Source organism: Motacilla alba, chromosome 9 (genome assembly GCF_015832195.1).
Source record: "Motacilla alba alba isolate MOTALB_02 chromosome 9, Motacilla_alba_V1.0_pri, whole genome shotgun sequence".
NCBI classification, from domain to species: domain Eukaryota; kingdom Metazoa; phylum Chordata; class Aves; order Passeriformes; family Motacillidae; genus Motacilla; species Motacilla alba.
This window is the reverse complement of record NC_052024.1, coordinates 9956004-9970007: the sequence shown is the minus strand read 5'-3', so window position 1 is coordinate 9970007 and position 14004 is coordinate 9956004. Positions and strand designations below refer to the sequence as shown.

The window sequence follows — 14004 nt, the reverse complement described above, 5'->3', positions numbered from 1 at the left end:
GGTTTTTTGAAAGCCAGGAAATAAAATACAATGGCAAATTCCAGACTTCAGGACATGGCTGGAGGACAAAGTGGTCTCTGAGTTTTTCATTCCCATTTGTTTGTTTTAAGTCTTTTATCTTGTTTGTATATGGAAAGTCTTGAGGCAGATAAGAAATATTTTTATTGAAAACAATCTGAACAGCATTCTGAATGAATTTACTAACTTGGACCAACCCTATTCAAAAATAACTTTTTGAACAACCCCAAATCTTGGTGGTCTCCAATTTCTTAACAACTTTTTGTATTTGTTTAGCATAATATTTATTCACCCAGATTATAAATTCAGAATTAAAATATTTTTCTGTTCTTTTAACTTAAATGGCAGGCATGAACAAAAAACTGTGGCAAGGACACTGCTTCTTACCTTAAAACATAATTTGTTCATCATAAACACAGATTCATGCAGCCTTTCTGGTACCTTCAGTATTACTTAACACCAACTGGAAGTACTACATTTGATTGTCTTAGTCATATTTAAACAAAACAGTCAAAACAGGGGAGGGAAGTGGAAGGACTGCAAAGCTCCGTGATGTCAGTACCTGTTGATCAATACATTTTCCCCTCACTTTCTTGCTCCAGATCTTCATCTGAATCTGGACACCTCACAATTTGTCCTTACCTGTTATTAGGATGCAATAATGACACAAGATGATAAATATATCAGGCCTCTGCTGTCACCTCTTTCCTTGCTTCTGTAAGCATAAGATAAGGGAGCAGTGGAGTCACAGCGGAAGTCAATCCCTCTGAGCCCTGTGCCTGCTTTCCAGGCCGATCCAGAGAGGCACTGATGTGATGGCCTTGTTTGCTCCACTCCTGTGCAGTCACCAGAAAACACTGCTGGCCACCTGAGTGGGGACAAGGGCTAACTGTGTGCTGTGACAAAGCTTTTCCCACAGTGCTACCCAGGAGAGGCCTGGGTGCAAAATACATGTACAATGACCACAGTGTGTCCTTCTGACAAAACAGAACCAGAGCTGTAGCACCAGTAGGATTACCTAAGGAGGCTTTAGGCAAAAAGGGGAAAACTGTGGGGAGGGAGTGAATGGAAGGACTTGCTATTTCATTTTTACTTGGAGACTAGACAAGAGGGATTGTGATGATACAGCGGACTGAGCTCCTGTTCATACCATTAAACTTTGACTTCTAAGGAGAAATGCAGTTTTTCTTCAAGTTCATGGAAAGAAGCAGCTAGTGCATACTTTTAGAAGGAATATTTTCAGACTCCTGGGCAAAATTGTTGCCCTGCTATTTTTTCAGTGTCTAAAGAGTGCACACAACCTCTGAGTCATGAAAGGCTGACTTCAAAGAATGCGCCATGTATGGAGTTCAAAAATATCTACACTGGAAATAAAAATTAAATGCTGAGACATACATATTTTATGTACAGAGATCAAAAGTATTGATGATATCAGCCTGTAAAGATAATTTATATAGCAGTTGCTCCCTGTGCATTTTTGCTTATGTCAGCAGCTTCCAGGGGAGGCAGAAAGTTGAGACAGCATAAAACTCATTGGTCTGTATTCAAGAGGCTTTGAAAGGCTTCAGTGTAGATCTGTCTACAGTGCTGAAGGGAACTCTGTCGGACACTGTGAAGCAAAATCAGTGCAGTTACAATGAAGAACTTCCTTTGGAGAACCTTGGGTTCTTTCTGCCAACACAGATTCTGAAAAATCCTCTCTTGAGCCAATGTACCATCCTAAGGATAAGACCAAAGAAGTGTTTCTGACTCAAACACGCTTGCAGAGAAGAGTGGGGTTTAGGTGTCCTGGTTTAAAGTTGCATCATGACCCGCTTGTTCTGAAGTAGGTCAGCCTGTGGTATGCTGAACTCAGTCAGAAAGGCCAGCCCAAGAGTAGTCTGAGTAGAGGGAAAGATGTACAAAGCCACTTCCTATTTCTGTTATGCCAGTAGTGGGCGAAGTGAATTTTTACTAATGGGAGTTTTTGCGTGCTGTCCTTTCTCATCATTTTCAGGTCTGTAGAATGTAGAATAACAGTTCTCTGATAGTTCCTTGTTCCTGCTTGGTGAATTAAACAGATTTACATAATTTTTTCCCAAGGTTGTTTTATTCTGGCCTATTCTGCTTCCTCTTACCCAAACAGACTCAGTGCATTGCTAAAGCTCCTTCTCACTTCTACTCTGGTATTTTCAATGCTAATCATGACACCACAGCCATGAAAAATGTTAAAACTATTACTTATATAAGGGGCTCTATGTTATGGGAGTTTGCCCTTTGCTAGGTAAGAGTTGTTCTAGGAGAAAAGTGACAGTGCCTTGTAGAACAATGTTCTCTTTCCCAATGATTGTTTTTCCTCTTTGCATGGCTGTTTTCATTATTATAAAAATCCAAAAAAAAAAAAAATACTGGTTGCAATTTGCCAAGAAAGTGTGTCACCCACAAATTTCTGTTCACACGAATAGTTGCTTGTGATGTTCACCTACAGTGAGATAAGAACAAGTAGCAGAAAGGAACAGTAGTTCTCTTCCTCAGTCTTCCATTTTCCATCTCTGACAAACTGCTGGCATATCCCATGCAGTCAGGGAATTCCATACATCCTTACTTGCTTCAGTTAAATTTTTACTCAGCTGAAACAAATTTTTCCTTCCTGTCCACTTTTTATGACTTCCCTCTAAACCTTGCCAAGTTTATGAGTTGACCTGACAACAAAAAAATCCTCAGTACAAAAACCCCAATGAGATATATTTGTCTTACCACTCCTGAGAAGAACTCAGAGACGCCTTTAATCTTTGTTTCCATGGCCCATGGGAGCTGAAGACCTTTGGGTTGAGCTCTGCATTGTCCCATCAAGATGGCAAAGCTGACGGTGCTGGGTAATAACGCAAGCGTTCTGCGGTCAGTGAGTTCTCAGATGCACCCGGTGAGGAAAAGAGAGGAGCTCTTCCACATATACATAATGCACAATTGGGTCAAACCATGAGTCAGGAGGCAGCAAAAACTCCTGACAAGTAACAAAATTTCTAGTAAGTCTACAATAGAACTGGAAAATATAAGTAGTTAAAGCCACTTTGTTTTAGAAAACATGATTTCGCTGAAGTAGAAGTGTGTTCATCTCACCATTGTTTGTAATAATTTTTTTTAAATAGCCAAAATAACTAACTTGGGATTTTATGTTTATTGTCTATAATTCTGAAATTTATTAAGCATTTCACTTAAGCAGTTCTTTTTTCCGTATCTGTTTCAAGGCTAGGTTGGTTGGAGTTGGATGGGTCCTTAAGCAACCTGGTCTAGTGGAGAGTGTCCCTGCCCATGTCAGGGGGTTAAAACTGGATGATCTTTAAGGTCCCTTCCAACCCAAACCATTCTATGATTCTATATTCCTGCAATAAGTGTGGTAGCCCTTCTACACTGTCTTTTCTGCCATCATTTTGATGTTCTTCGTATGGATGTGCAAAAGAAGGTGCATGTATATCAGCCATTAATTGTAATTAGCAGTTATACAGCACTACCCACTTTCATGGTCATGAAACATTTTTGCATACCCTTGTACTAATTTGGGAAATGCTATAGAGTGAGCAAGTCTTTGAGATTTGCAGATATCTCAGATATCTGAAATTTGCATCATCTCTGAAAGACGTTTTGACCATTTATTCCTAGTTGTAACAACATGAAATATTCAGATGCTCACAGGAACACACAATCATCTTTTTGAAACAGCTGTATTAAATGTACATTTGAAAAAAAATCGCTGTAGTAAGATATATAGCCTAAACATTATTATTTTTCAGATATGCATTGCAAACTTTTAAGTGAGCATTTTGATTTGCATTCCCTAAACATAGCTGTATAACAATTCTTATTCATACATGAGATACAATTCATATGTGAGTGAACAACTGAAGTCACTCTACACACCGACCACTCTACAGCTCTGATTTACCTGCCATATTAAATTTGTCATTCTCAATTTCCCATTTGCCTACTTTGAATGTTTACAGAGTTATCACTGGCTTTGTGCCTGACCAATGATGCTGCAAGGATATTGAACTCCCAGTTTAATCTTGACACTGTAATTGACAATTTCACTGCCATTCGGTCCACTTACTTGAACCCATTTCCACTGGCACGCTCTGATCAGATGGCTTAATCAGTCAGTGCATGCAGGGAGCTGTCTGCTCCCCCACAGGTCTGAGGCTGTAGCTCCTGGCAGATTTGTAATGTTTCTCTGCCCTTGGCACCTAATGATGCTATCTGCTGACACCTTCATATTGTGTCAATCAATTCTTGGTACCGAGCTTATCCCCTTGCAAGTCAAGCTCCTTCAAAAATAATGTATGTTTTGATTAAATTTTATTATCCAAAAGATATGAGTCAACTACTTCTTGTACTAGACCATCCTACACACCATAAGATCTCTGCCTACACGTAAGCGTTTTCCCTTGGTTTGTGGGCATGTGGCCAGGAGAGAAGACAGTTGCAGTTTGAATCACTGTACCTGAAGTCTGGCTAAGAAATTAAAAATATTTTGTGCTCTGTTTTAAACACTTTGGTACATGCCTACACTAACCATGGATCCCAACTGCTCTATTTCCATGTTTCACATTTCCTGAATTGCTATCTATTAAATGGATCCTATCATTCAGGTTTTCTCGCCAGGAAGCCCAAGTGGGCCCAGATGGGCCACCCTTCTCCCATTTCCACAAGCTGGTTTGTATGTTTGTTTGTTTGTTTCTCTCTCCCTCCTTCTTATCCTGGGCACAATCTCTTAACCAAGTGTCGTCTAAGCTTATCTGATATTACAGATAATATCAGATAATTGTGTCCTCTCCTGCACTGTGACACAGAAACAGCTAATGATAGCCTGGGTGTGCTGAATTGTCTCCAAAGGCCATTCCATCCCTCTCCAGCAGTAAAGACGTCAAGGAGAAAAAACCCTGTAAACCAAACTGATAGAAAGAACATAGGCATCTTCAGCCTCAGCTAGAACAGCCATTGTTTTCACTGGAAAAGGGGCTCAAGATCATAGTTTCTGATAACTGGAAGTAGTGTTCACTGAAAGAAACCTTGACCTTCCTGCCAAATTTCACTACTACAGCTGCTACACAAAAACATGAGTTGGGTGTTGAAACATCATGCAACTAGCTTGGGTGCGAAAAGCTCTTGTTTTCCAGTGGTTTGTCTGGGTTAATTTTGAGGGCTAGAAAAAATAATCATTATGAGGCTTAGATTTCTAGGTGAATCAGGATACTTCAGGAAAAGGTGTATCATGAAAAAACCTAGTACACTGAAATGTGTTGGATACAAAAAAATTAATCAAGGGGTTGGGGTTTTTAAATTTATATGTGTGGTAATTAATTTTATATTTGATGAACCTCAGTTGATTGCATCTCATGAATATTAAGAATTTGGAAGGAACCAAATTTAACAGAACCTGTGATATGACTTTTTATCTGTAGAACAGATTCCAATACAAAGTCAACTCTCACTTGCATCAGCCACCACTTCTGAGAATAGGGGTAGTAACTCTTTTTCCTTGGATGCTTATATCCCTTTGCTGGCAGTATCAGTCTAGGAGAGAGTGCTATGTGCAATCTCTCCTCACTTCTGTACATCAGCTGTGTGGCCACAATGGTGGATAAAATCCTTCTCATATAGGACGTGCCTTGTAAGTATATCCAGCAAATTCCTTATATGGATGCTATTTAGAGAATATTTTCTTATGGAGTTTCAACCCAAATTATAAAATTTCTGCTTGATACAAAGAGAGTGTAAAAAAATAAGAGCTTTCAGTTTAGAGTTAGGGAGCAGGAAAATTTCAGGAACATGGAAATGTAAATGCAGGGGCTTACAAGTAAAATTATTACCTTATTTTGGGGGTATAAATGAAGTCATGGAAACAAAACAATAGAAATGCTGTTGTGAATTTAAAACAAAAATTAAATATAGTATTTTAGTCTCTACTTTTCTTGTGGCATATTTGCTTTTTACTCACGCAGTATTCTAAATTTCATCTGCTGCTTTTACATTTAATATGTATTTTGTATTGCATAATCTTTGAATAACACTAGAAATTCAAGAAAGCTAAAACACTATTAAACGAGTGCCTGGGTTTATTTGCAGTGGTAGGTCTATGAGCAATACTCTATGGCTAATGTACAATAGCAGCCACAGAACTGCAGCTATTGTATATCACATTTCAATGTTCTAACACCAGACCAGCAGCTCTAGGAGGACTTTGGCTGGAAGCTGTCTGCACCTGACAGCACAGAAAGAATAAACACAGCAATTCAAAAGCTTTTTCAGACTTAGGACTGCAACACTGCTCAGTTAAGGCTGACACCTCCCAAACAGAGCAACCACAAGACCAAGATTTATGGGAACATAAATCATAGTTTTCACTGATGTACAGTCATACAGCTGTAATTGCTTGGTATACTTAGCATGCACAATGCAGTGGGCTTGTTCTGAAGACTAAAAGCTTCTTTTATGATTCATTTTTTGGCAAAGGATGTTGCCTGTAGCCTGATATTTGGAACAAGACTGCCAGGGTGTAACACAGCTGAGCTGAGTGTACAGAAGGTCTGTTACAATTGATCCATTTCTATTGTTTTGATGTTTCTCCAGCTGGGTGGATGCCATTAGAATCAAGTGACAGTGTCATAAGCTTAAAGCCCTTTGCAGTTCTGGAGTTCCCCAATTCAATTCTCAACTAAATTGCAGCTGAGTAGTGCACCCCAGTTCACCCCAGTTGAAGTTAGGCTGCACATGGGCTCATTGGTAATTGAAAATAACTGACCAATTATCCACATCCATGGAGGGGCTGAAAGTGCCACTGTCACTAGGCACACCAGTAAAGCTGGGGTTTCAGATATACCTGAAAGCTGAGCACTGCAGGACAAGGCCATTCACCCATTTGTCTCTTGGATTTGCAGGGGCTTTACAACCCCTCTTTGTGTTTTTCCCCTTTTGGTGGAAAAATCAGGAGACAAGGAAGGAATAAAACAGTCTTGAACTTATGGAAGCTGCCATCAGCTGAAGAGAAATGCAATAAATAACTTGTTAGTATGCTTCTCCAGCAGACAAAATGTGGCAAGTTTTATATTTTAACAGCAAAATTAAATCATCAGATTTGCTATTCCCTACAAAAATCCCTGACCATGCAATGCTAGTTATTTTGTTGCTTTGTGCTGTAGTGTGATAAAAAAAAAAATAAAAAATGAGTAAATCTAACTGTGATTATATATGTGAACAGAAATTTTTCTGTCAAAGATCCTAACACAACAAAAGGCTAGAGTTCCTAATTTGGAAAGGTGTGAGATTGCTATATGGTAAAAAAACCCAGAAATAAAAAAAGTAAAAAAAAATATTTAAAAAAAAACACAGAAAGAATAGACACAAATAAGATTCAATGGCAATACTGCAGCTAGCACAAGAATGACTGATGTTTGGTTTCAATACAGGGAAAGCAGGACACTTGAAACTAAAGTATAAATGCTCAGAGTTTGAAGGGAAAGCTCTCACATCCACTTCCCAAATATTCAAGCAATAATAAGAATTTTGCAACAAGGAAAAAAAAAAGGTTTTTTAAACATTATGCAAATAGAAAAGTCTCCAAATGATCATTATTTAATTCTGCATCTCAAATTATTCAACTAAATTGCACAGGCTGAATTAGCAGCTGAAGGCCAAAGACAGAGAGGAGACAGAAACTCACCTACTCACATGCAGAACAGTCCCACCAAAGTAACCAGGATTCAGGTTTCCCTAAAAAGGGTCATGATTTACAAAGCTATCAGAAGTTCTAACTGACCACTTGAGGTTACATACAAAAATGTGCCTCTGATCTGATGATTTTGGAGTCCCAGCACTCAGTTTTAATACCAGTTTGTATCCTCAGGAAGGCATGGAGGGACATGCTATTTCTACACAGACTTTCCTACCAGTAACATAACCACCTTAGCGATTTCTGATATTGAGCATGGAAACCAATATTTTCAATGTCTTTCCTCTTCCCAAGGCGTTGGTTATAAAAAAAATTCACCCAGAATAAGAGGAACTAAAAAGAAATCCCTCAAGTCATAGCTCTGTGGATGGAGCATGTGGGGTTTTGCAGCAATGGACGAGCAGAGGAAGCATGAGTTACAGAAGCACTACAAAACTTTAAAGAGGCTGAACTGGGAATAAAGAGCCACCCACAGAACTCCACACACTGGTCTTCACTTCCTTATTTTGCTCCCCTGCTTTAAATTCAACCCTTGGACTCCAGGCTTTTCTGCACCAAGTACTTTACAGCTCTGGCTCCTAACACCAATTCCCAGGGTAGGCTTGGGGACCTTCACCTTCCAGCACTTTTAACACAAACCCATTCATCATTCTGTACCACTTTTTGGTACCTGATTTAGCCTGTGAACTCTTTGAGCCCAAATAGCCCATACCATTACTAGCAGGTATGAGACAGAGCTCCACACTTCTGCCCAGAAGTTAGGGGAATGCCCAGGGAACAAGCGGGATAATTACTTCTCCCTGGAGGATACCTTATGTTCACAATATCAGGAATCCACCTGAAGGAAATTAAAGCTAATTAATTTTGCTCCTTTAGATACCTTGCTCCTTGAGAGCTTCACCCACAGAGAACTGACAAATCCCAGATTTGTGGAGCCACAAGCAGATTTTTTTAAGTTCTAGCAGGTGTTGAAATCAGAAAATGACAGCCTTACACTCATGAACACTATTTTAAAAACCCAGTACCTTTCAGCTCCTCTCTCAAGGGCACCAAAAATGCTTTGCATTTAAGTTTAAAAATTAAATTTAAATTATTGTTTGTATATCTATGACTAAAAGGTACTAAAAAGCAAGATGTAAATTTATCCATAAGACTCTGGTGCTGACAGTGGGAGGAAGGACTTCACTTGCACACCCTACATGGTCGCATCGCTGAAGTCCACATGGGCCTTGTAATGGAGGATAAAAAGCTGAGCAGTCTTCTTCAGCCCACCTGCACCCATCTCTTCCATCAGGTCTCATTATTTTATCAGGCATCCAGAGCTCCTGCATCAGGAAAACCTCATTATGCTGGAAGCCATAGGATACCATAGGCAGACACGAAAAGCAGAGGAAAGCTCTGCAAGTTTCTCCTCTAGAGAAAGTCCTTTAGGTTGAGAGCAGGCTATTACCACAATGAATCCTCCTCTGTGGATAAGCTAGAAGCTTGCCCAGTAACAATGTGTAAGGCTCCTCCTGAATAAACAGAGAAACTGGCAAAAGCAGTTCTCTCAAGTCTGATTAAGTTGAAGCTAAGTCTTTATGGTAAACAAAACTTCATATATAGCAGCTGCCCGGGAGTGAGGAAGGAATTACATCCTATGGAGGTCATAGCTACCCCTAGGGCAAGCAAAGTGAGTAAAGTGGTTGTAACAGGTGTCAACACACCTGTGCAGTTGTTTCGGCTGGAGGCTCTTAACAAAGGAATTAATTTCAAGGGCAGTCATGTTTTCAATTAAAAAGAAAGAAACATATTACAGAGAGTGCTGATTTTAACATTTATTTTTTTTAAATCTCCAGTTAACATTTCTTTTTCTACAAACAGACTTTGTTTCACAATAATTCAAGAGGTATTGTAATGCTAACTACAGCTTCAAGGAAACATCTTGGCACAAGACAATAACAAAATAAACAGAATAAATAACCTGCTTTACATATGCTGAAGAAAACAAAACCAACATGCAATAAACTTAATAAAATTCACACTCTGTACAACAGCTCAAGGTAGACCTTACTAAACAGTACTCATGCCCTATCAGTAACATACACATATTAGTAAAAATAGAAACTTTATCAACATGCTTAACTCAAGCAAAACAGCGATGCAATATGAATCAACTCAAGAAGTTCATGGGTTTCAAAGAAGCCAGAGTTGGAGGTGAGTGAGCACACAGCAGTGCACAAACCACCTCAGCTGGGAGCCTCAACCCAGTGCTACTTCAGCCATGTCTCTGTTTAGCTCCTTGCTGGAAACTGCGTCAGGCTGACATCTTCCTGAGCCTGTGGCTGTTAAAGGAAGAGAGAACACACATAAATAATGACCTCAATTATAGTTTTCTTCCCTGAGAGAATAGCTCAGGTGGAAGAAGGGGCATGTGACATGACTGTCTCTGAGAAGACTCCAGAAAGGAGTCCCTACGTCTGACAGGAGATGGGAAGAGATGGATTCCTACCTCAGGAAAAGGAGATGTTTCTTCACCCAGCCTTCCTTAGGATTTACACAGGCATTCAGCCCACTGGCAGTGTGGAAACTGGAAAATAAATAATGATGAAGAAATCAGAAATCCCTGCCAATAACTGCTGTGTGGAGTACAGTTACTCTATATAATGACCAATAGAAACTGCTTTTGTAAACACCAGCTAGACATGGAATGCTCCAAATCCCTCCAATATTATATGAAGAAAAAGAAAGTTAAATGTAATAGCTACTTTAGTCTCAGGGATCATTTTTTGCACCATAAAATGTTCAGTTTATTTTATCTGTTTAGGCAAAGACCTTTGCTGGATGCCAGAAACAATTTGTAAAATTGAGAATAGCTGCTGTCAAGCTAAGCTAACAGATCAACATCTAGGCCAAAACCTTGTAAGAAAAAATCCAATCCCTGTGAATTGGAAGAAGTCTTGTCACTTATGTATCTGTTCACAGGTTTTGGCAAGGGAGCACTCTGTGTTGGCCAGATTGGAGACAAAACCTGTCTTTGTTTGCACAGCTGATTCCTAAAGAGCCAGATTTATTATTTACCTTGTATGACTGTCCCTTGGGTTAGCAGTCCCTATCAACTAGAGGTTGTGTGTTTTGTTTACAGGTGTGATATACAATTTCTTCAGTTAATTTAACTATTTGAAAAGGCAGGAAAAATCACTCTTATAACATTCAAATCCTTGGTTTAGCCCAAACAGACATCCCAAGGTTAATACATGTCAGAAAAAACTGCAGAGATTCAGAAGGCAACTTACATGATGGCAGGGATGTCGCAGACCTCACTGGGGAGCTGTTCAGTGTAACCCTTCAGGGCCCACCGAGGCAGACGCACTTTGGTGTAGGACAGGCAGCAATCCTGGTTGCTTTGTGCTGGAATGAAGGACAACAACAAAGTAAATAAACCCCCTTTGGCCCTGCTGTCTAGGTCACTCACTGTTCAACCCCAACCATCCAGCTCACTCATGACAGAAGAGGGGGACGAGACAGGAGACAGCACATTTTGCTGAAACCATTACCTTCCAGCTCAGCCTCATCCTGCTGCCAGTTGTGAGCAGCACCAGGAGCCCTTCCCAGAGCAGAACACCCGAGGTCACTCACCTTCCGAGGTGCCCCACAGGAGCAGTGCCAGGAGCCCCAGCAGGGAAACCAGGACCCTGCTCTTGCTGCTGCAGCCAGTCATTCCCTCTCCACACACAGCTGTGCTCCAGTGAGTGCCTGGCTGCTGCCTGCTGCTCCTGCCAGCCCTGCCGCACCTCCACATGCTTATAAAGGGGTGGCAGGAGGCGCGGGAATTCACACACGGGCGGGTTCCACTGTCATCAGCGGGTTTCCCCACACAAATTCCATCTCGCCCGATTTGGCCCCAGCTCTCCTTCCGGTTACTACAAACGGAGATAACAGCTTGCTGGGGAATATTTTAATTTTTTTTTTTTAAAGTTGCTTAAAAGATTCGGTCTGAAAGAAAAGGAAATAAAAGGCTATGAGGTAATGGTTCTGTGGGTGAAGTGCTTGTAGTTTTAGGGGTAGGAGTGTGGGTTGCGAAATGAGGAAAGTCAAATGTAGATAACTTTAAATGTTACCTACAGAAACTGTGTGTCTGCTGTGCTCTAGTTTAATAAAACCAGCCTGGGAGCAGAGGGAGGTGGGCTGAGCCAGCCAGATTCATTTCAGTGTGGCAAGCTCACAGGAGCTGGGTCACAAGCTGCACCAACACCAAGGTACTACATTAATATTTCCTGGTTGGCCAACACAATAACATTGGACTTTCCAGATTACTGCTTTCTGAGCTCTGGAGTGTAGTATTGGCAGGGACACATGAGCAACATTGAGTATTTATGGAAATGAGTTTATTTCATTTCCTTAACCATATATTCCTTTCCATGACTTCATACCAGCTTGTTACATCTGAACTATTTCATCTGCAACAGAATGAGCTTAAAAGAAACTTGAAATGGGGCCTATATTCTCCAAATTTGTGCTTTCTAGAATGCATTAATGTGCTTCATAAACAATAGCTGTAGATTGTTGCTTTCCCAAAGCAATACTCTGACTGTACCAGAGTATTGTGACTCCTGAACATTCAACACAAAAACACACAATCTTAAAATTGCCTCGCACAGCTCTAGAGAAACCACTGGGGAGAGGCTCTGTCACCACTCCAAGTACATCATTTGAGCTGCTACTCAAGGGTGGAACTTTCCCATGCTGTTTAGGGATCTGTGTGAAACTACCGTGGTGGCTGCGGGCCATGTCCTGGGCAGCCAGTGCTCACAGGAGCTGCTGCCAGCTCCAGGTGCTTATAGAGTAACCTGAGCTTTAAGTGGCTTCTCTTAAGGTAGAGCTCATGGACAGTCATAGGCAGTGCATAATTACATGCCTTCTATGCTTCACAGAGTGCCAGTACCTCTCTCAAAGGGTGATTTGTAGAAATGGAAACAGCTTGAACTCTAGAACAGACTGTTATTCAGAGAAATTAATTTCTCTATGTAACAGTGAGAATTGAGGGAATTTCATCTGGCTGAGGTATACATGAGCAACCTTGCAGTGTGCATGACATCACACATACTGGACATGCTTCTCTGCAGAGCCACAGCAACTGGCCAAAGGATGGGGAGGAGGCAACAAAGAACCCATGCCCTAATGAATGCAGCTTTTTGTAACTGTTTTATGGATCATAGTGAAAGGCAACAAAAGTTCAAAAAGATCAATGCTCTCAGTATGCAGCTATCTCTGCACTGCTTTAAAGACTCTCAGCATTAGGCAATGCCTGAAACTAGCTGACTAGAATGGTAGTTTTTTTCTTTTACATACAGGTTTCGTGGATCCCAAATCTATTACAGCTATACCCTGCTTTGGCGTTTCGTATGCCATTTCCTAGGCCATGCTGTTATCCAGATGGAGGTGGCCTTGCACCTCATGTCTTCCTTGTGATTCTACAGCTCTATTTCTTCTCCACTGAGTGCTTCTTGGATAGAATCCTCTCATCTGAGCTTTGACACTTCTACTTAAGCTGCAGCAGTTTGGATACCAGGACGATGACACTCCCCAGGCAGCACTTACCCCGTATCCTGTGGTCCTGCCCTTAGGCAGTTTCCATCACTCCAATGGTTCCCACAACTGACCGTGGCTGGCAATGTGCCTTGTCACAGCTGGAATCGTGTTCATCTTAAAGGGTGTTCCTTTTATCTAATTTTTTGTTTGATTTAGGAAATGAGTTTAAGATTTAGATTTAGAACAACAGCCATAAGGAGGGCCCCAACTTCAGGAGTGCTGTCATTTTGTTTGTGCTTGGTGTATACAAAGTACCTTCGGTTTATTTGCACAAAGTAGTTAAAACAATGCTAAAAGGTTTAATGCAAACAGCTGAAGAAAGCTCTGCTGGTTGTGATATGACATGTAACTGTATCTTATCAGTCTTTACCTTCACAAACCCCTAATGGAAACAGAAGGCAAAAAATATATAAAAACAAGGAGGTGCTTATATGTCCCAGGGAAGTGTTTTTCATTATTCCCTGGGAGTGAGGGAACAGTGACTGTTATCCACCCTGACCCAACCAAACTTTCAACCTGGTTTCCTTTGGCCCCTGTGTGACCAAGTGGGGCCACGTGGGCTGGCCAGGGACTGCCACACAGCCAAGAGATGAGGCTGCCAGGCCCCAGGCTGGCCAGTGGCACCTCCAAACCTGTTCCTGGCTCAGTTGCAGGTGCCATATAAATGTGTTTGGTGTCTTAATGCTACTGCAGTTCAAAGGCTACACATT

The 14004-nt window shown here is 40.9% G+C and overlaps 1 protein-coding gene across 1 annotated transcript; it reads right to left on the bottom strand.

Annotated features, from left to right (window-relative positions):
• Positions 1-9571: 9571 nt before the first annotated feature.
• On the bottom strand, positions 9572-11573 carry CCL20 (C-C motif chemokine ligand 20). Its single transcript, XM_038145927.1, has 4 exons — positions 11342-11573; positions 10999-11113; positions 10215-10292; positions 9572-10047 (listed from the first exon to the last, which is right to left on the bottom strand). Exons 1-4 carry the CDS (start codon positions 11502-11504, stop codon positions 10020-10022), a joined length of 384 nt encoding a protein of 127 aa, XP_038001855.1. The 5' UTR covers positions 11505-11573; the 3' UTR covers positions 9572-10019.
• Between the last annotated feature and the right edge of the window lie 2431 nt (positions 11574-14004).